Below are 23,095 nucleotides of genomic sequence, written 5' to 3'. Positions count from 1 at the left end.
GCATTCTATCTGAACTGCTTGCACTCTACACCTGATGTGTAGCCATCACCTGCAGGCTTCCGTTTGCCCTTATTGTGAGAATCTCCTTTATCTTTTTTTCTGTGTTGGAGCTCCTGTTTCTGTAATCTCTTGTCTTCCTCCTCCCTAATTTATTCCATCATTTGCTAATATACATCCTCTGTACAGTAGGCAGGTACTTTTGACTGGAGTATAGCATGATAGGGTTATCTGAACTTGTCATTTCACTGTGGGGTTCTCACATATAAGTACTTACAACATTTGGTTCCTCCCCTCCCTGGCATCATTCAGTTTCCTCAAAGAGAAGTCTTCCAGTCATCTGTTTTGTGGGTATAGATCTGGCAGCCAGTGTTCTGGGCTCACTGTACAAACTTTTTCTTTCTTGATAAAATGCCTTTATCCTTCTTTCAGCTACTTCAGAAAGCTTTGTGGTTAATCAAGAATTTGTTAGCCTCTGCTATGTGCCAAGTATTCTACTGAGTTTCACAGAGGATACAAAGATAATGAAAAGATAAGTTTCCTGAGCTTCAAAATACCACAATTTTAATAGTGCAGAAAGACACATCGTTTATCTCTGCAGATACAAGACCATATGTGATAAGTGCTGTAAAAGTGGGCTTTAACATCGAGAGGGGAAAATTCATTTCAACTATGAAATCTTTTTGAAAAGGTGGCATTTGGACTTTGAGGAAAAGGCAGGGCTTTCTTAAAGAAAAAACTTCAATGTAAATTTATCAAAAAGTTATAACTTAAAAAAGTTATAAATTATAACTTAAAAATTTATAATTTATAAAAGTTATAAAATTTACAAAAAGTTTAAGTAAAACAAAAACCTTCATCATCTCATTATTTTAATAGTTATTATCGCTGTTAAATATTTCCTTCTAATCTTCATCCATCTGCATATCTTTTTTCAGTTATCACAGAATAAATATCACTCTGCATCCTGTTTTTTCCAATTAACATTATAATTATTTTCTGTCATTAAATGATTCTCTCTCTCTCTCTCTCTCTCTATATATATATATATATATGTATATGTATTTTTTTTTAATGTCCATCCACTTTTGAGAGACAGAGATAGAGTATGTGCGCACAGGAGCAAGGAGGGGCAGAAGAGGGAGGGAGAGAATCCCAAGGAGGTTCCTTGCTGTCAGCACAGAGTGCCCACACGGGTGGGGCTTGACCTGATCCAAGATCAAGAGTCGGATGCTTAACCCACTGAGGCACCCAGGTGCCCCTGTCATTAAAAAATAATAATACATTTTAAATGACTGCTCAGGTGATACAGGACAGCTCTACATTTCCTATTCCTGGAAATGGGGGCATTGACAAAAGATTAAGGACCAGTTGGTAGCTATTTTCATGAATTGTGGAGAAAATCTCAGGTCTGGAAAGCTGCTTTTAATTACTGTAGCCTCCTGCATAGATAACACATTACCATTTTATTGTGTACTGTCATTGAGAAAAGCCGCATACCTTTGCCTGCCATTTGTGACTTTTACATTTCACTTTCAAAAATCAGGAAAGCTCTCTTAGGAGTGGAGGGGAAACTCAAACTTTAGCAAACAGCTGTGGTCTGTTTCCGTTTTGAATAAGGAAGAGTTGTTTAATTTTTGTTTCTTTTTTCCTCATTTGAGCACTGTCCAAGTTTCTATTAACAGTACTTTGAATATGATGTTTCCAAAATTATTGAAGAGTTTAGTTTCTAGTTGCAGCACTTATGCTCTTCATTTTCAAGGATGATGTGAGGTATGATCTGCTTATGGATGTGATTGCAAAAACCCATTTTGACAATTTTCTAACATTAATTTGTAAAATGCACAGATGTGAATGGAAATGTGAAAATAAAGGGCATTTCTTATTTAATTTTATGACAAAATCTCAAGTCAATATAGCTTCACATCCATTAACACCAGCAGCATCGAAAATAACTAGTTCTGATTTTTGTGGAAGGAAATGCAAGAAGGTTTAAAAGTCAAATGTATTTGTCACTGTGAATAATTTATCATCCCCTGGAATTTTTAAAATCAATGCTTGTTACATTTTTCTCCAGGAGACTTCTGGGGGATTTTTTCAGTAGAGGCTTCACCAATATGGATTAACTATTTCAGATTGTTTCCTCGATTAAATTTATATCTAAATTATAAACACTTGTCTGTGTTTACAAAAGTTGGGATTTTCAAATAACATTATTTGCTGATGGCACTTTTCATTACACTTGACCACTTGAAAATGTTTGTATTTATTTATTAAGTCATCTCAGAAAAGTGTTCTGATTTTCAGAATTCAGTGTGGGAGGTCAGTACCTAATAAAGTACAGCCATTTCCCAGTCAAGTGGTATAGTGAAAATGTGGCTTTTGGGGCCAGTAGAATCCTTTAATGGGCTTATTTAGTCAGTGGGACTTTCCAGGAAGAGTGACTGCAGATCTTTTCAGTTTTTTGGGAATCAGTCCCTGCAGAAAACTGAAATTTCAGTTCACATATTTTTCTCTCTGGTTTTTAATTCCATCTTTCTTCTGATACCTGAGGATTTCCCTTCTTTCTTGCACCATCAGCTCTGTATTTAGTTCTATTTAGGGATAGAGGAAACATATTTTATCTAGCATCTTTTGTAAAGATTTTTGTATTATCTGAATTTATCATCTGTTTTAGAGCTAATAGAATATTCCCATTATCATATTTATTCAGTGAACTTCCAGGAATGAGGGTGGTTGTAAGCATTTAGAAATAGAAGAAGATTGAAATAAACATTCTGTGATATGTGTATTATCTCCTTTCCAGACCTCTGCTCAGAAGGGAATATGACTGACTACTTGCTGATGGAATGATTGTATAATAGAATCCATGATGTTGCTCTCTGCTGGGCAACACTTATTTCATATTTCTTGATCTTAGAAATACTCCTGTGAATGCTGTTGTGCTTATGTCCTTGAGTACGTGAGTGAAAGTTTATCTAGGGACTAGACCTAAAAGTAGAATTTCTGAGTTATTAATTTAGAACATTAGTAGGTTTTCCAACTGTCTCTTCAAAATGAATCTTCATTGTATACTTCCTAACAACAGTGTATTAGATTTCTCCCTGATTACTGGTGAGATTGAATATCTTTTCATGTATTAACTGTACATTCTCTATGATTTCTTGTATTAGACTGTTTATACTTCACCCCCAGGTTTTTCGGAGTTCTTTATGGATTCTAGATAATCGTAATTTGTCAGTGGCACACATTTTAGATACTAACACCTTGTCTGTCCCCTTGACTTCTCATTTTGTTCATGGCATCTCTTCTCTTGCAAAAGGTATATAATTTTAATATCAAATCTAACCACTTTTCCCATTAGAGTTTGTATTTTTTAAAATCCTTTCCTACCCCACTCTCATAGAAATATTCTAAAATTTCTTATGAAAATTTTAAAGTATTCTTTTTTTGCTTTTAGACTTTAACGTAGTTGCAGTTTGTTTCTGTATATAAGATAAGATAGTGGTCGAATGTTATTGTTTACTTCTTTACTCATTTTTACTCTTACCTATGAATTTTACAATTATTGTTAAAACCTATGAAAAAATTTGGGGGTGAGGGAGTTAGAATTGTATTGAATTTACAGGTTACTTTGGAGAAAACAGACAATAATTGGAATAATTCCATCCATGAACACAGTAAATTTCTTCATTTACTTAAGTCTTTTTGTGTTCTTCAGTAAGTTTTTATAATTTTATCCATAAAAGTATTTTACATTTCTTATTAATTTTATTTCTCCGTGTCTAATAGTTTTGCTTACTTGGGAATTTTTTTAAAAATAAGCATTCTGTTTTGTAATATTTTCTTACTCACCTTTTAATTTCAAACAACTTAAAATCTACAGGACAGTTAAAATAGTGCAATGAACACCTGTATAACCCTCAGCCAGATCCACAAATTGGTAACATTTTACTTATTCCTTTATTTACACACACACACACACACACACACACACACACACACATACACTTTCAACATTTTATTTGCTTAGCCATTTAAACGTAAATTGTACTCTATCACATTTTATCCCTAAGTATTTCAATATGTATCTCAAAAGACATTCTTATATTAAACCTCATAACAGTATATAATACCTAGGATATTTAGTACTTGATATATTACAGTATCAATATACTATAGTTTTATTTACTATACAATCTATTGAGTGAGATTTTTGAAACAATGAGCCTAGGGAAAAAAAAGAGAGACACGACCAAGAAACAGATGCTTAACTATAAATAACCAACTGGGGAAGTGGGGGTAGGGATGGGGTAAATAGGATGGGATTGAGGAGTGCACTGGTGGTGGTGAGCACCGGGTGTTTTTTTTTATTTTTTATTTAAGTGTTGAATCACTGAATTGTACACCTGAAAGTAATATTACACTGAATGTTAACTAACTAGAATTTAAATAAAAACTTAAAAAAAATTACCTTTTGAATAGTTATTACAAATGATTATAAGCTCTTGATTTTTATTGTGTACATAGCAACAATGATAAATATTACTACTAGGAATTTGGATGTAAATTTTCTTGGAAGCAAAGGTAAGGTCTTAATGTAATAGTTTAACACTAGTTTATTTGTGTTTTCTTTGTATATATCAAGTTATCCACAAATAACAATATAGTTTTTTATTTTCTCTCATATCTTTTTAATCAGATTAATTCTTAAAAAAGATTCCTCCAAGTAATTTTAATATCCTGAATACTTTATTTGAGATATATATATATTTAAAGGTATGTGTCTTAGATAGGTTATAAAGTACATGAAAATAGTATATAAATTTTTGTATTTTAGGAAAATTCCCGAATTGTGAGGGTCAAAGTGATAGCTGGAATAGGCCTTGCCAAAAAGGATATCTTGGGAGCTAGGTAAGTATATTAAGTCGGTTTGTAATTTTAAAACTGCACTGGTTATTTAATTTTTTCTAAACTTTGGTTTCCTGCATAATTGAATAATATTGATAGGTAAATTATTATGTAAGGCAGAATGATTATATTTCCAATTGGTGTTTTATTAAATTCGTTGCTATCTGAACTATCACATAGCAAGGTTGGGGATTCTGGAAGGGAAAGACGCAGAGAGTAGATTCCCAAACTGTGCCGATGGACATCTGCTGACCCTGAATCATACATGGGATAGCAGATTCAAAGCATCTCAACTAAAGTAAAAAAATCTGGGGCCCCTGTGTGGCTCAATTGGTTAAGCGTTCAACTTCACCTTAGGTCATGATTTCACAGCTCGTGAATTCGAGCCCCACTTCAGGCTCTGTGCTGACAGCCCAGAGCCTGGAGCCTGCTTTGGATTCTGCCTCCCTCGTTGTCTGCTCCTCCCCCACTTATGCTCTCTCTCTCTCTCTCTCTCTCTCTCTCTCTCTCTTTCTCTCTCTCTCTCAAAAATAATAAATAAAACATTCTTTAAACAATTTTTTAAAAATAAAGAAAAAGATCTGAATAGAGATAAGAGTTGTTGCCCAAGAAACATGGTTTGTAGTTCTTGTCCAAATAAGATAATTAATTATATGATAAAAGAAAACAAATAATCATCAGAGAAAAATTGCAGAATCCAGAGTCTCCACAACTTAATATTTATAATGTTTAGGATATAATTGAAAATTATATGATCTATAAAGAACCAGGAAAATGGAACACGTTTCAATAGCATGCTTATACTTGATATTATACCAGTAAAGATTGAAAATCTCAGGAATGAGATAGAAACCATAAAAAATAATTCTAGAACTAAAAAATACAATATTTGAAATTAAAAGTCTTGGTGGAATTGACAGCAGAATGCCAATGAAGAGGAAAACTTAATTGCCTTAAAATTAGATCAGTAGAGATTATTTTCCAATTAGAAAATGACAGAGACAAAGATTGAAAAAAACTTTTTAAATGAACAGTGACTCAGGGATTTGTTAGAGAATATCAGACAGTCTAACATACATGTAGAGTCCTAGAAATAGAAGAGGCAAATTTTTTTTTTTAAGTTTATTTATTTATTTTGACAGAGAGAGTGAGAGAATGTGAGTGGGGGTGAGGTAGACACAGGGAGAGAGAGAATCCCGAGCAGGCTCTGTACTATCTGTGTAGAGTCCCACACATGGGGCTCAAACTCATGAATCGTGATTTCATGACCTGAGCCAAAATCAAGAGTTGGACACTTAACTGACTGAGCCACCTGAGGCAAAACATTTTTTAAGAAATAATGGCTGAGCTTGGGATTCTCTTCCTCTCGCCCTCTGCCCTTCTCCCCTGCTCACACTCTCTCTAAAATAAAAAAAAAAAAAAAAGAATGGCCAATTTTTAAAAATCTGATGAGGGGCGCCTGGGTGGCTCAGTCGGTTAAGCGTCCGACTTCAGCCAGGTCACGATCTCGCGGTCCGTGAGTTCGAGCCCCGCGTCAGGCTCTGGGCTGATGGCTCAGAGCCTGGAGCCTGTTTTCGATTCTGTGTCTCCCTCTCTCTCTGCCCCTCCCCTGTTCATGCTCTGTCTCTCTCTGTCCCAAAAATAAAATAAAACGTTGAAAAAAATTAAAAAAAAAAAAATCTGATGAAAGATACAAATAGATAGTATCCAGAAATCCCAAGCAGGATAACACTAAGAGGAACAAGTGAGGCACATCATAGCCAAACTGTTGAAAGACGAGTATAAGGAAAAATCCTGACAGAAGAAAGAGAAGAAAATGACGTATTACGTGCATGGGAACTACCAATTTGGTTAAGGGCTGACTTCTCCCAAGAAACTATGGAGGCCAGAAGAAAATGCAACAATAGAGTAACAGTTGTCAATCCAGAATTCTGTATTCAGTGAAAATGTCCTTTAGGATGATGACAAAATAACAGCACTTTCAGATAAAAGAAAACTATAAGGTTTTATCATTGGCAGACCTGCAGTATAAGAAGAGCCAAAGGAAGTTCTTCCAGCTAAAAAAGAATGATAATAGATGGAAACACAGATCCTCAGAAAGGAATAAGGAAATGGTAAATATCTGGGAATATGAAAAATACCTTATGTTGTTTTTATCATAACATAAAAAAAATAAAACGTATGCCTGTTTAAATCACAAATTACAACATTTCTTACAGGATTTATGTTATATGTAGATGGAATATATATAACAACTATAGCTTAAAGGACAGGAATGGGTGTGGGTTATTGTGATGAAAGAAAAACAACTGAATTTAGTTGCCTCCTGGGCATTTTACATTATGACAACCCTGCTCACATCCAGGGTCTGGACATTTAGATAAGGACCTGAGCTTAGGATTTCTATCACAAGTTCCCCCTGTGTGTTCTCCAGGGCACCTTTTTAAAATAACCACTTAGAGTTAAGACCACAAAAAGTTAGTGACGTCCACCCCAATCACCTTATAAGTAATAGGTGGTTGCTACCTTGTTCTTTATCTCTTACTCACTCATGACCTGGTAATGGAAGACTGCCCTTCTTCTGGCTCATTGCTTCCCCTTCCACCACCCCTCCCCCCCGTTTCCTCCTGTTTCTGGGATCTCTAAGTAACAAATCTTGTGACTTACTTCCTTTGTGTGGGTATATTAAAACTGCCTTCAATCAAAATGACCCTGAGGTTTTTACTTCCCCAAAGCAGGAGCTCACATGCTGAGGAGCTACCTGTCAACTCCATGCGGGTGGTTTATTCCTCCTCACTCAGCACATCATAATTTGCACATTCTTAATATAATACACCAGTTCCTGCTCCTCCTCAACACAGTTATGGACCTGTTTAGTAGAGTGGTACAATATTAAATGTAAGTGGAATAAAAAATTAAGGGTGTGTTTTGTAAGACTTAGATAAGCCACTGAATATAATGTAAAGAATTATAGATAAAAAAACCAAAAGATATTTTTAAATGAAATTCCTGAGAAAATAAATAATTAAAAGGCCAAGAAATGAGTAAATGATCAAGAAAAGAAAAAAAAAGAGGGAAAGAAAAGAATAAAAAACGAATAATAAATTGGTAGACCTAAATTCAATCTTATCAATAATAACATTAAACATTAATGGACTAAGGCAAATATGAGGCAGAGTCAGAAGTTGTTAGAATAGATTGAAAAACAAGACCCGATTACATGTTGTTTATAAAAGATGCATCTAAAATATAAAGGCACAGCTAAGGTGAAATAAAATGCATCCAAAGAAATATGCCATACAAACAGTAAGTGTAAAAAGACTGATGTAGATTTATTAATATCTGATAAAATAGATTTCAACACCAGAAAGTATTTGCAGACATGTCATAACAATAAAAGAGGCTGTAACCAGGAGGTTACAGGAGGCTGTAACCATCATAAATCATAAATAAATTATAAAACAATCATAAATATGTGCCTGATAACAGAACTTGAAAATAATATGCATAATGTTATACATGATAATATAAAACATAATATTTTGCAGCCAAGCTGGACAGAATTAAAAGGACAAATAAAAAATTCCATAATCATAGTTGGAGACATTAACACCTCTCTTACCAGTTGATGAAACAACTAGATTAGAAAATCAACAAAAACAGGGGCGCCTGGGTGGCGCAGTCGGTTAAGCGTCCGACTTCAGCCAGGTCACGATCTCGCGGTCCGTGAGTTCGAGCCCCGCGTCTGGCTCTGGGCTGATGGCTCAGAGCCTGGAGCCTGTTTCCGATTCTGTGTCTCCCTCTCTCTCTGCCCCTCCCCCGTTCATGCTCTGTCTCTCTCTGTCCCAAAACTAAATAAACGTTGAAAAAAAAATTTTAATAAAAAAGAAAATCAACAAAAACATAAATTTGAACAATATTGTGAACTTCAACATAAGGAACACTATTTCTAACAACTGCATGTATACATTCTTTTCAAGTGGACATAGTACATAAACTAGCATAGCCCATAAACGTATTATCTATTTCTGCATGACTCTGATTACCACAAACTTAGCAGCTTAAAAGAATGCACACATATTATCTCATAGTTTCTGTGGGTCAGAATCCGTTCATGCTTTAGCTGTGTTGTCTACATTAGGTTCTCATAGAGCTGCAATCAAGGTATTGGCCAGGGATATGACCTCATCTGAGACTTACTTGGGGAAGGGTCCACTTTCAAACTCATGTGATTATTAATAGCATATAGTTCCTTGTAGGCTGCCAGACTGACGGTTTCAGTTTTGCTGGCTGTCAGACAGAGGACACCCTAAGTTCCTTGCCTTATGACCTTCTTCATATGGCAGCTCACAAGCTAACATCTTGATTTTTCAAAGCTAGCAAAGGAGGGGGTCTCCAAGCATACATAGTCTTTTGTAATGCAATCATATACATTTTGTCAGTTTTTCCATAATGTATTTTAGGATTGGTTAGGATGCATAGGTTCTTCCCACATTTAAGAGGAGGATACCACAAAGGGCATGAAAAGTAGGAGGTGGAGATAATAGGAGCTACCCTATAGTCTGTCAGTCATAATATTTTGGGCCATAAAACAATAAACAACTGCAAAATTCACATTCTTTTGAAGTGTGCATGGTACATTCACCAACATAGACCATGTTAGGACAAGTCTCAGGAATTTTGAAAACATTGAAATTATATATAGGAAGTTCTCTGATAACAATGAAATAAAGTTGTTAATGAGTAACATGATGTTTTGAAAAACCCAAATATTTGGAAATAAAGCAATACTCTCCTAAAATGAGTCAGAGAAGGGATCACAAGAGAAGTTAGGAAAAAATTTGAACAGAATGAAAATGAAAATACACAATATTAAAATTTGTGAGATGCAGCTAAAGTAATATTTAGAGGAAAATGTATAGTTTGGAAGTGCCTAACTTAGAAAAGAAGCAAAATCTAAATGAATGATTTGAGTTCTGATCTTAAGAAATTAGAAAAAGAAGAGCAAATTAATTCCAAAGTAAGCAGAAGGAAGAAAATAATAAAGGTAACGACAGAAATTAATGAAGTAGAACATGCATAATGATAGAAAAGAATCTTTGAGGTTGGGGCATCTGGGTGGTTCAGTCAGTAAAGCAGCCGACTTTGGCTCAGGTCATAATCTCATAGTTCATGAGTTCAAGCCCCACATCGGGCTCTAGGCTGGCAGCTCAGAGCCTGGAGCCTATTTCTGATTCTGTGTCTCCCTCTCTCTCTGCTCCTCCCCCACCTACACTCTGTCTCTATCTCTCAAAACTGAATGAACATTAAAAAAAAATTTTTTTTAAGTCGTTGAGGTCAAAAGCTTATTTTTTGAAGGGACCAATAAAGATTGTAAACTTATAGCTATATTGATCAAGAACAAAAGAGAAGGCACAAATTCACAAATTACCATAATGGGAATGAAAGCAGAGGGATTGCTGTAGAGCCTATGGAATTGAAAAAGACAAAAAGGGAATACTGTGTACAGCTTCATGCTAATAAAGAATTGGACACAACTTAGATGAAATAGACAAAATTCTTGAAAGACACAAATTACCAAAATCAATCACAGAAGAAATAGAAAGCCTGAGTAGCCCTATATTGAATGATATATAACAATATATGACCAGGTAGGCATTTTCCTAGAAATGTAAGGTTTGTTCAACATTAAAAAGAAAAAAAAAAAATCTATCAATGTAGTATATAGTGGAAGTGCCTTCACTTCCAGTCTTTTTGGTCTTGGCCGCGGAAGCAAGATGACAAAGGGGATGTCGTCATTTGGAAAGCATCACAGTAAAATGCACATAGTGTGCCGCCATTGTGGCTCTAAGGCCTACCGCCTTCAGAAGTTGACCTGTGGCAGATGTGGCTGTCCTGCCAAGTGGAAGAGAAAGTATAACTGGAGCGCCAAGGCTAAAAGATGAAATACCACTGGGACTGGTTGGATGAGACACCTAAAAATTGTATCCCAGTAGATGAAAGCATGGATTTCATGAAGGAACAACACCTAAACCCAAGAAGGCAGCTGTTGCAGCATCCAGTTCATCTTAAGGATTTCAACGATTAGTCACACAATAATAAATGATCTGATTTTTAAAAAAAAAATCTACCAAGGGTGCCTGCATGGCTCAGTCAGTTAAGCATCCAACTTCAGCTCAGGCCATGATCTCACAGTTGTGAGTTTGAGTCCCGCATCAGGCTCTCTGCTGTCAGGACAGAGTCTACTCTGGATTCTCTCTCTCTCTCTCTCTCTTTCTCTCTCTCTCTCTCTCTGCCTTTCTCTCAAATAAGTAAACATTAAGAAAAAAAATCTATCAATGTAATTCATCATATTTATATGGTACAGAAATAAAAACACATTTTCACTGCAGTAGGTATGGAAAGTACATTTGACAAATCCAATACCTGTTCACGGTAAAAAAAAAAATAAATAAATAAATAAATCACAGCAAGCTAAGAATAAAATGTAGGATTCATTTAACATCCAAAAATTAATCAAGGGTGTCTGGGTGGCTCAGTCAGTTAAGTGTCCAACTTTGGCTCAGGTCATGATCTCATGGTTCATGAGTTTGAGCTCCATGTTGGGCTCTGTGCTGACAGAGCCTGGAGCCTGCTTCAAATTCTATGTCTCCCTCTCTCTCTGCCCCTCCCCTCCTCACAATCTGTCTGTCTGTCTCTCTCTCTCAAAAATAAATTAACATTAAAAAAATCAAGGTAGTTCATTATATTAATATAAAAAAAGAAAAATACATGATCATTTCAATGAAAGGAAAAAATCATTAGCCCTCTTCGTGGTAGAAACTCTTAATAATCTAGGGACAGATTGGAATGTTCTAAACCTGCTTAAGGTTATTGTGGAAAAAAACAAAACAAAAAAACAAACAATAGCTAACTTCATACTCAGTGGTGACAGTCTGAATGCTTTCTACTTAAATTCAGGAATAAGGCAAGGTTTTGTCCTTTTACAGTCAGTTCAAGACTGTACTGGATGTCCTAGCTGTGTAATATGGCAAAGAGAAGAAATAAAAGTAATGTAGACTAAAAAGGAAGAAAATTGTCTGTTTGTAGACAACATGATCATGTACATGGAAAGCCATAAAGAATCTAAAAAAAAAAAGCTGCCAGACCTAATAAGGTACAAGGCCACAAGATACAAACTCATTGAACCAAAATTGATTATATTTTTATACCCTATCAAGGAACAATTGGAAAATAAATTTTAAAAATATCAATTTACAATAGCATAAAAAATAAAAACTTAGAAATAATTTTAACAAAGGATCTGTACAAACTTTACACCGAAAACTATTAAACATTGGGATGCCTGGGTGGCTCAGTCAGTTAAGCATATGACTCAGCTCAGATCATGATCTCACAGTTCACAAGTTCAAGCCCCCGTCAGGCTCTGTGCTGACAGCTCAGAGCCTGGAGTGTGTTTGGATACTGTCTCCCTCTCTCTCTCTGCCCCTCCCCCGCTTGCTCCTGTGGTCTCTCTGTCTCTCTTTCAGAAATAAATAAACCTTAAAATTTTTTTTTTAAAAACCAGTAAAACATTGTTGAGGGAAATCAAAGATTTAAATCAATGGATAAATGTGCTGTGTTCATGGATTGGAAGATTCGCTATTGTTAGAGTTTCAGCTCTCTTCAAATTGAGTAGATTTGGCATAATCCCAGTCAAAATCCCAGTACGATCTTTTCTTTTTCTTTCTTTTTTTAAACATAGCCAGATTTTTTCTTTAAGTTTATTTATTTATTTTGAGAGAGAGGGAGAAAGGGAGAGATGGAGTTGGGGAGGGGCAGAGAGAGGGGGAGAGAGAGAATCCCACGCAGGCTCTGCACTAACAGTGTGGAGCCTGATGTGAGGCTTGAACTCATGGCCCCGTGAAATCATGACCTGAGCTGAAATCAAGAGTCAGATGCTTAACCAACTAAGCCACCCAGGTTCCCCCACAGAAAGATCTTTTAAAGAAATTGGTAAATTGATTCTATTATTTTTATGGAAAGTCAAAGGACATAGAGTAAACCAAAACAATTTCATAAAAGAGCAAAATTGGAGAAGTTATGCTACCTAATTTCAAGCCTGACTATCTAGCTACAGTAATCAGAACAGAGTGGCATTGGCATAAGAATAAATAAATTGTTCAACGGAATAGAAGAAAGAATATAGAAATGCACACACACATATGCGCATGCACACACACACACGGCTGATTGCTTTTTGACAAAAAGTATTAAGGTAATTCAAAAGGAGGTTAGTCTTTTCAGTACATGGTACTGGAACAGTGGGTTATCTGTATGGCACAAAATGAACCTTGTTCTTTATCATACATTATATAGAAAATAAGAGCTAAAATTATAAAACTTCTGCAAGGACACATACGAGAAACTCTGTGCTCTACTGGGGTACACAAAGATTTATTGAACGGGACTCAAAAAGTATGAAACACGAAGGAAAGTGTTGAAATGGACTTGATCAGAATTAAAAACTCTTGTTGTTTGAGAGACACAATTTTTTTTTAAATTTTTTTTTCAATGTTTATTTATTTTTGGGACAGAGAGAGACAGAGCATGAACGGGGGAGGGGCAGAGAGAGAGGGAGACACAGAATCGGAAACAGGCTCCAGGCTCTGAGCCATCAGCCCAGAGCCCGACGCGGGGCTCGAACTCACGGACCGCGAGATCGTGACCTGGCTGAAGTTGGACGCTTAACCAACTGCGCCACCCAGGCGCCCCGAGAGACACAATTAAGAAAAGGAAAAGGCAAGCCACAGATGGGGAGGAAATATTTTCAAAACCTGTATCTGATAGAACCCTTTAATTCACAATATATATAAAGATCTTTTACAATTTAAAAATATTATGATAGAACAGCCAATTGAAAATTGGGCAGAGCTCTTAGACTTTTTAGTTATGAGTAGGAGTAATAAGAAATTGTTCTTATGATGTTAGGAATAATAGTTCTGCTGTATTGGCATAACTTATTTGAGTGTCTTTAATCTTGATACTAATATCAGCGTAAATATATTTTTGCTACCAGATGGCAGCTCTTTTCATGTGTTCAAGTTCCCTCTGCATTGTGGTAATCTACTACTCAGTGTTAGTCTTTATTTTTCCATGTTGGAAATATATATCACATAAGTATCTGTAAATCATGACAGAAACTGCAAATCATTTCCTAAGACTTTTGTTTTCGGTTATGCAGTAATAAGAAGTTGCTAATTTATTTTGTTCATGATGATTTTATCTTACTCCATTACCCTCAGAGAATACTATTTTTTTTATTATTATTATTTTTATTTTTTTATTTTTTTATTTTTAAATTTTTTTTTATTTTTTTTTATTTTTTATTTTTGGGACAGAGAGAGGCAGAGCATGAACAGGGGAGGGGCAGAGAGAGAGGGAGACACAGAATCGGAAGCAGGCTCCAGGCTCCGAGCCATCAGCCCAGAGCCCGACGCGGGGCTCGAACTCACGGACCTCGAGATCGTGACCTGGCTGAAGTCGGACGCTTAACCGACTGCGCCACCCAGGCGCCCCAAAGAATACTATTTTTTAAAAAGATATCTGTAAATCTTCTATCTAGCTGTGTATAAGATTATTTTCTGTTTAAGTCCCACCCTTCCACCCATACCCCATTCTCTCCAAAAAACTCCCAATTGGTTTATTCCCTTCATGTCGCTATGTGACTGTGAATAAATAACGTGGAAAAAGGCAAAAAAAAAAGGGGGGGGGGAGGGGGGAGGGAAGATCTACTGAGAAACAGCCAGGTGGCAGGGTCTAGCTGGGTGGTGAGATTGAGGATATATACTTATATTTACATTTACGTTTAACATTTATATTTGAGAATACACAGTTAGTTGTTAAAACCATGGATGAGATTGTGAAGGGAAAAGGTAGAGAGAATAAAGGACCAAGGGCAATACTTAAGGGAATTTCAGTATTTAACTGGCAGGTAGTAGGAGCGGAGCCTAAGAAAGCAACCGGGAGAGAACAATTAGGATAGTATAAGGACAACCAGAAGGGAGTTGTGTCATGAAAGCAAATGAGATTAGTTTCAAAGAGAAACTAATCAGTAGTATTAAATAAAGAGAGGACCAGCAAAATCAGTGCCTGGAGAGTGTTGATTGTTTTAGCAAAATTGGTGATTTTAGCATTTTCAGAGGGATGGGTTAGAAAGAAAGAGGTGGCAACCAGATTCTAAGACTTTGAAGAGCAGTGGGGGTTGAGGAAATGAAGAAAGGGAGGTGGTGGGCTAGAGTAGCTAAGAACATGGCCTCTGAAGCCAGGTGCTTGAGTGTCAGTTCTCACTCTTGCACTTAGTAGCTGTATGATCTGCTATGATTTGAACTATCTCTTTGTACAAAATAAAAACAATAATCATACCTACCTCACAGGCAGTTATAAGGATTCTAAGAGTTAATATATGTAAACTGCTTAGAATGGTACCTGGCATAGAGTAATTGCTATATAAATATTAGTCATTATTATTATTACAGATTATTTTCCTAGAAAGTTTGAGGTGGGAGGAAAGACAATCTAGATCACTTTGCTGGAGGAAGGAGGAAGAGTTAAGGGGGGGGGGGGGAGGTGGTTTAAAAACATAATTATGTGACTAGAAAAACATAGGTGAAAAGAAAAGCTGAAGATACAAAAGGGAGAAATGAAAATAGATGATAGAAGTTTCCAGAGCAGGTGGTTAGAACATGTACAAAGAGGAATTGACCTCAAATAGGGGCACAACACCTGAATCACTGAGGTTAGGGGTAAGGATGAGTTCTGATAAATACCGGGGTCTTGGGAGTGGTCTGATGGCTTTGATTTTTGTCAAAGTAAGAGGTAAGGTTGTATGAGGAAATTGGAGGGGGAGTTGGTGGTGAAGAATCATGAGTACTTGGGATCCCCAAAGGAAATGGGAGGAATTTGACCAGGGGCAGGTAAAGTGTACAGTCTTTTGTTTTGCAAACTTACGTATCACAAGATTTTTCTTTTCCATGTCACTTTGTAGAAGGGGTTACATGACACATAATTATTTTGAACTGAAAGCACTTTGTCTTATTTTGTAAAAACAGTTTACACCCTTGAGATAACTTGGAACAACCTGAGGTCTTGCAAAGCTAGTCTTAAGAATCAAATTAACCATCTTAACCCCAAAGAAGAAAGAACGTAATAAAAATTGAACAAAATTTGAAAAATCGAAATAGGTTGGAAATCACTAAATTGGATTAAAAGGTTTCTTTCCAATTCTTTGTCTATTTCACTAACACAGTACTTTAGCTTTTCAACAAGATGCAGAAATTACTATAATTACCTACTCCTGCCAAGGAACCCTCCCTTTAACAGTAGGAAATAATTGTAGAAATTGCTAACAAGGAAAAAATCTGTGATTTTTATAGGTTGAGCAATCTGAGTTTGGGAATAAGCAACAATTATATATATGTTTTTTATTTTAACAGTGATCCATATGTGAGAGTGACATTATATGACCCAATGAATGGAATTTTTACAAGTGTGCAAACGAAAACCATTAAAAAGGTTAGATGTAGCAATATTCAAAAACATTTTAATATACTTTGCTTTATTTTTATATGACAAAATATTTAAAAAATAGTTATACTCTGTTTATTGTCTTTTAGACTTTGAATCCAAAATGGAATGAAGAAATACTATTCAGAGTAAGTATGAATTTTATTTCAGTAAAACAGCAAAAAAATTTTTTCAATAGATTAGACTGATATTATTATTTATCATATTCTGAAATGTATCCTATAATAATTTGTCTAGATTTTTAAAAATTTAAAAAGTGTTAAAGCTCGGTATCCCCATGATGACATGGTCCTAGAACCATTTATCTTATAAAAAAACATGTATGTAAGGTAACAAAGAGGTAAAAGATGATTATAAACCTGGAATTATCTTATTCTACTTTTTTAAAAGTTTGTTTGTTTGTTTGTTTGTTTGTTTGTTTGTTTTGAGAGCATGAGAGAGAGCATGCATGAGTGGGAGAGGGGCAGAGAGAGAGGAAGAAAATCCCAAGCAGGCTCCGTGCTGTCAGCATGGAGCCCAACATGAGGTTCAATCTTACAGACCATGAGATCATGACCTGAGCTGAAATCAAGAGTTGGACATTTAACTGATAGAGCAACCCAGGTGTCCCTATCTTATTCCACTTTAATTCTGGGTTAAAGTCTATATGATAGTCTTATTCAAATGTAGCAGATTTTGGTGTTTTCCCCTAAAGATCATTCAACATTTGTGTCTCCACAGTCACTTATTAAATAGACTGATCTGGACTAGAGATGGTGAGGGCCTATCAACAAATAGATGCATTTCTTTTCATATACCCTTCATTCACATTCCTGTCGTCCCCCTCACCCTTCCTCCCTATACCACAAGAGCAAACTCCAAATCAGCAGTTATTTCAGACTCCTCAGGAGGGTCCTCAAATTGACAATGCTTCTTTGTACCTATTTGTCAGATTGCTGATTCCAGAATCAATACCCTCCGAGTAATGGTAGAGATGCATATCAGTAATCTCCCCTTCTCTGCTGGATCATTCCCATTTGTACATTCCATCCTTAAAATGTCCTGCCTTGCCTCATATTCCCCTTTAGTTGTGGACTTAAATTTCTTTGTTCACTTAAATAACCAATGTTCTTACAAGAGTTGCATTGTAAGAGCTGTCCCCATCATGTCTACTTCTCTAATGCATTCTTTAACCTACTCTAACCTAACTCACACCTGCATCGTTGGAATAAAACTGCTCTTACTAAGGTCCCCACTGACCCCATGTTGCCACATTCATCTAGTCTCATCCTACTTAATGCTATCTACAATGGTCGACTGTAGCTGACCATTCCTCAAACACTAGCCTGTCTGCAGGCTGTTATGGTGCCACACCAGACTTTGGTCAGGAAAACAGAAGTCACTCTTCTGTATTCCACATTTGAAGATTTTTTTATTTGTTTAGTCTTGTTTTAATAAAGTGAATTGGAAGGAAAGAAATTGCTGAAGCAAATGTCTGAGAAGCTGTTACTGAAAATCCAGCCAACAGCACCAACTAGAGTGCTTCTGGTTTTTCTTGTTTAGAGAAGGAGATCTCCCTTACCCTATTTAGTATGGCATGAAAATAGCATTTTAAATCAGTTTGGAAATTTTAGATTCTTGAGGAAATTGTATTGAGTCAGCTGGATAGTCATATGGGGAAAAATGAAGCTAAATTTCTGGCTTACCTTTACCAGAATAAATTCCAGATTTGGTAACCTCTGGTTTTGATTGCTTGTCTGGCACAAATATTGCTTAGGAGAGAATTTTAACATTCTCAAGTGGTTGAGTGTTTTATTTATTTACACTTTTACTATTATTTTACTTATTTTTTTGTGTGTTTTTCTTAGAAATGTATGTGTTTTCAATGTATTGAAGATTTTTGGACCTCTTACTCTTTTTTCCTTCTAATATTATTGGCCTGTACTTGTCATAATGTTTGGTCCTAATAGGGACAAATGTTTATTTGTCTTGTTTCCAATTTTAATGAGAGTTTATCTAGATTTTCTCCATTAAAAATAGCTTTTTATTATTTATCACATTAGAGATATATTTATCTCATTATTTTTTTCAAGAATTAAAAAAAAAATTGACACATCTAATTTTAGCCATGATGCGGTAATAGGGCCTTGATGCTATAAACAACTGTAAAGCTATTAAGGATCTTAGCAGAATCCAGAGTGTCACAACATAATATTAAAAATGCACCTGGGGAGAGGCCAAGATGGGGAACAGCATGGAAGTTTTTTTTGCGTCTGTCATCTCTGAAATGCAGCCAGATCAACACTAAACCATCTTGCACACCTAGGAAACTGATTTGAGGATTAACACAACAATCTTCACAACCTGAACCACAGATCTTGGCAGGTGTGTGGCACAGAGAGGTAAACTGGGGTAGAGGGGAGTTGCAGAGGTCAGGGAGCTATTTTTGTTTGCAAAGAGAGGACAGAGACAGGAAGAGAGTACGGGAAAGCATCCCCCCACCAAAGCAGTGGGAGAGAAAAGAAAGAGTATGCAAGGGACTGAATAAAAAAGGGAGAAAGGAGAAAGGAGAGGGTTTAAATTTCATTGAAACTCTATAAACGGGGAGCACAGAGTCTGAAACTCCACATAGCTCAATACCTAGTGGTGCTCTGGTGGGAAGGGCAAATCCCCAGGAGCAGAGAGTGAGGTCCGAGGGGTCCTTGGGTCACAAGGGGAGAGGTGGTTCCCCTGCTGGGAGGACATTTGGTAGAGTCTGTGTGGCCACCCCACAGGCAAAGGTCCCAGTGGACCCTGGAGAACAGCCACATTCATTGGTGTTGGAACAAGGATGTTAAGAGTGAAGCCTGGCCCTAGGTGTGTGTTGTGATTTACCATAATCCCTGAAACACTGCTGCTACACGATCACGTGAACTTTTTCTGGGGCAGGCTAGCACCCAGCCACAGTCTCTGGGCATCAGCAGCAGCACAGTCTCGCGAACATTCCTGGGAGTAGGGGGCCATTGCTCAGGGAGACCCTACCCCAGAGGGTCAGAACGGGTCAAGGCTGCAGTCCCTCAGAAGTGAGGGGTTGGGAAACACAGTCACATCTGGGATAAAACTCAGGAGGGAGGTGCCACCTGGCAGCCTGACTGTTTGGTCATGGACATTGTAAAAGCGGGGAGTGGACAGAAGCCAGAGACAGAGGAGATGTGCTCAATTGCCAGTTGGGAGAGCACAGAGCTCTGACACTAGAGACTGGGTAGCTTAGTGACAGCATTTTCCCATCCCCTGCATGCACATACACCCCTACATGCAACACAACAATCCACGCCTGTGAGCCAAGCAGCGCCAGCTAGTGGAGAATGGAACCGCTACACTAAGCCCTGCCCAACTGGGCCAACCTCACGCTTCAGGAACACCACAAGGCTCTCCGCTTGCTTAGTTTATGGACTATAAATTGCCTCATAGTTTGTGTTCTAGGAGAAATCGATGTAATTTCAATTGTATTTCAGTCTGTTCGCTGGTCCATCTATTCAATTTTTTTTCTTTTTCTTTTCTTATTCTTGAATACATAAAGAGTAAAAAATTTATTTTTATTTTCCATTTTTATTAAAAATATTTTTAAATTTTTTCCTGTATTTTTAACTTTTTTGTAAATTTTTCAAATTCTATTTTACTTCCATCATTTCATTTTATTCTATTTCATTGTATTCATTCTTTCAAAATTTCAAACGTTTTCCTTTTTTTTTCTTTTTTCCTATTTTCCTTTTTTTTCCTTTTCTTATCTTTTCCTTTCTAATCTCTCAAGCTCCTTTCAATAACCAGACCATAACACACCTAGGATCTAGCATCCTTTATTTGATTTTTTTGTGTTGTTTTTAATTTTGTTATTTTAATTTTTTTACCTTATTAATTCCCTTTCTTCCTTCAAAATGACAAAATGAAGGAATTCACCCCAAAATAAAGAACAGGAATAAATGACAGCCAGGGGTTCAATGAACACAGATGCAAGCAAGATATCTGAACCAGAATTTAGAATCATGATAATAAGAATACTAGCTGGAGTTGAAAATAGATTAGAATCCCTTTCTGTGAAGACAAAAGAAGTAAAAGCTAGTCAGGATGAAATAAAAAATGATATAACTGAGCTGCAATCTCGAATGAATGCCCCGGTGGCAAGGATGGATGAAACAGAGCAGCCAATCAGTGATATAGAGGACAAACTTATGGAGAACAATGAAACAGAAAAGAAAGAGGGAAACTAAAGCAAAAGAGCATGATTTAAGAATTAGAGGACTCAGTGACTCATTAAAAAGGAACAGCATAAGAATCATAGGGGTCCCAGAAGAGGAAGAGAGGAAGGGGTAGAAGGGTTATGTGAGTAAATCATAGCGGAAAACTATCCTAACCTGGGGAAAGGCACAGACATCAAAATCTAGGAAGCACAGAGGACTCCTACTAGATTGAACAAAAGCTGACCATCAACAAGGCATATCATAGTTAAATTCACAAAATACTCACGCAAGGAAAGAATCATGAAAGCAGCAAGGAAAAAGAGTCCTTAACCTACAAGGGAAGACAGATCAGGTTCACAGCAGACTTATCCACAGAAACTTGGCAGGCCAGAAGGGAGTGGCAGGATATAGTCAATGTGCTGAATTGGAAAAATATGCAGCCAAGAATTCTTTATCCAGCAAGGCTGTCATTCAAAATAGAAGGAGAGATAAAAAGTTTCCCAGACAAACAAAAATTAAAGGAGTTTGTGACCACTAAACCAGCCCTGCAAGAAATTTTAAGGGGGACTCTCTGAGGGGAGAAAAGGCAAAAACAAACAAGCAAACAAACAACAACAAAAACAAAACCAAAAGGACCAAAAGCAACAAAGACTAGAAAGGACCAGAGGGCACCACCAGAAATTCCAACTCTACAGGCAACATAATGGCAATGAATTCCTATTTTTCAGTACTCATTCTAAATGTCAATGGACTCAATGCTCCAATCAAAAGACATAGGGTAACAGAATGGATAAGAAAACAAGATCCATCTATATGCTGTTTAAAAGAGACCCACTTTAGACCTAAAGATACCTTCAGATTGAAATTAAGGAGATGGAGAGCGATTTGTTATGCTAATGGTCACAAAAAGAAAGCCTGAGTAGCCACACTTATCTCAGACAATCTAGACTTTAAAATAAAGACTGTAATAAGAGAAGAAGAGGGCATTATATCATAATTAAGGGGTCTATCCACCAAGAAGATCTAACAATTGTAAACATTTATGCTCCAAATGTAGAAGCACCCAAATATAGAAATCAATTAATCACAAACACATACTCATTGATAATAATACCATACTAGTAGGGGATTTCAACACCCCACTTACAGCAATGGAGAGATTATCTAAACAGAAAATCAACAAGGAAACAATGGCTTTGAATGACACAGTGGATCAGATGGACGTAACAGATATATTCAGAACATTTCATCTTAAAGCAGCGGAATATATATTCTTCTCCAGTGCATATGGAACGTTCTCCAGAATAGATCACATACTGAGACACAAATCAGTCCTCAACAAGTACAAAAAGATCAAGATCATACTGTGCATATTTTCAGATCATGATACTATGAAACTTGAAATCAACCACAGGAAAAAATGTGCAAAGATAATAAATACTTGGAGACTAAATACCATCGTACTGAAGAATGAATGGGCTAACCAAGAAGTTAAAGAGGAAATTAAAAAGTCCATGGAAGCCAATGAAAATGATAACACCACAGCCCCAAACTTCTGGGATGCATCAAAGGTGGTCATAAGAGGAAAGTATATAGCAATCCAGGCCTTCCTGAAGAAGGAAGAAAGATCTCAGATACATAGCCTAATCTTACACCTTATCTCTCCTTCTATTCTAAATGACAGACTTGCTGGATAAAGGATTCTCGGCTGCATATTTTTTCTGTCTAGCACACTGAAAATCTCGTGCCAATTCTTTCTGGCCTGCCAAGTTTCAAAAGAGAGATCAGTCACGAGTCTTATAGGTCTCCCTTTATATGTGAGGGCACGTTTACCCCTTGCTGCTTTCAGAATTTTCTCTTTATCCTTGTATTTTGCCAGTTTCACTATGATATGTCATGCAGAAGATCGATTCAAGTTACATCTGAAGGGAGTTCTCTGTGCCTCTTGGATTTCAATGCCTTTTTCCTTCCCCAGTTCAGGGAAGTTCTCAGCTATTATTTCTTCAAGTACCCCTTCAGCACCTTTCCCTCTCTCTTCCTCCTCTGGGATACCAATTATGCGTATATTATTTCTTTTTAGTGTATCACTTAGTTCTCTAATTTTCCCCTCATACTCCTGGATTTTTTTATCTCTCTTTTTCTCAGCTTCCTCTTTTTCCATAACTTTATCTTCTAGTTCACCTATTCTCTCCTCTGCCTCTTCAATCCGAGCCGTGGTGGTTTCCATTTTGTTATGCATTTCGTTTAAAGCGTTTTTCAGCTCCTCGTGACTGTTCCTTAGTCCCTTGATCTCTGTAGCAAGAGATTCTCTGCTGTCAGCTATACTGTTTTCAAGCCCAGCGATTAATTTTATGACTATTATTCTAAATTCACTTTCTGTTATATTATTTAAATCCTTTTTGATCAGCTCATTAGCTTTGTTATTT

At 36.6% G+C, this 23,095-nt stretch overlaps 1 protein-coding gene and 1 pseudogene across 4 annotated transcripts in view; both read left to right on the top strand.

Moving 5' to 3' along the window:
• The window catches only part of NEDD4 (NEDD4 E3 ubiquitin protein ligase), a 141,601-nt gene that overhangs the window by 10,563 nt on the left and 107,943 nt on the right, over positions 1 to 23,095 (top strand). For 2 of the 4 annotated variants that reach the window (XM_040492765.1, XM_040492764.1), the window contains exons 2-4: positions 4,838 to 4,911; positions 16,383 to 16,461; positions 16,563 to 16,601. In XM_040492765.1, coding sequence (XP_040348699.1) covers positions 4,838 to 4,911; positions 16,383 to 16,461; positions 16,563 to 16,601 — 192 coding nt within the window. Of the gene's footprint in view, positions 1 to 4,837; positions 4,912 to 6,927; positions 7,023 to 16,382; positions 16,462 to 16,562; positions 16,602 to 23,095 lie in introns of those variants that run through there. The other 2 variants (XM_040492766.1, XM_040492767.1) reach the window with 2 other exon arrangements.
• On the top strand, positions 10,148 to 11,024 carry LOC121041745 (60S ribosomal protein L37-like; annotated as a pseudogene).

This window comes from Herpailurus yagouaroundi, unplaced genomic scaffold (genome assembly GCF_014898765.1).
Source record: "Herpailurus yagouaroundi ecotype Mexico unplaced genomic scaffold, PumYag 184, whole genome shotgun sequence".
Lineage (NCBI taxonomy): Eukaryota > Metazoa > Chordata > Mammalia > Carnivora > Felidae > Herpailurus > Herpailurus yagouaroundi.
Note: the sequence above shows the minus strand (reverse complement) of the source record. Positions and strands in the feature narration are given on the sequence as shown.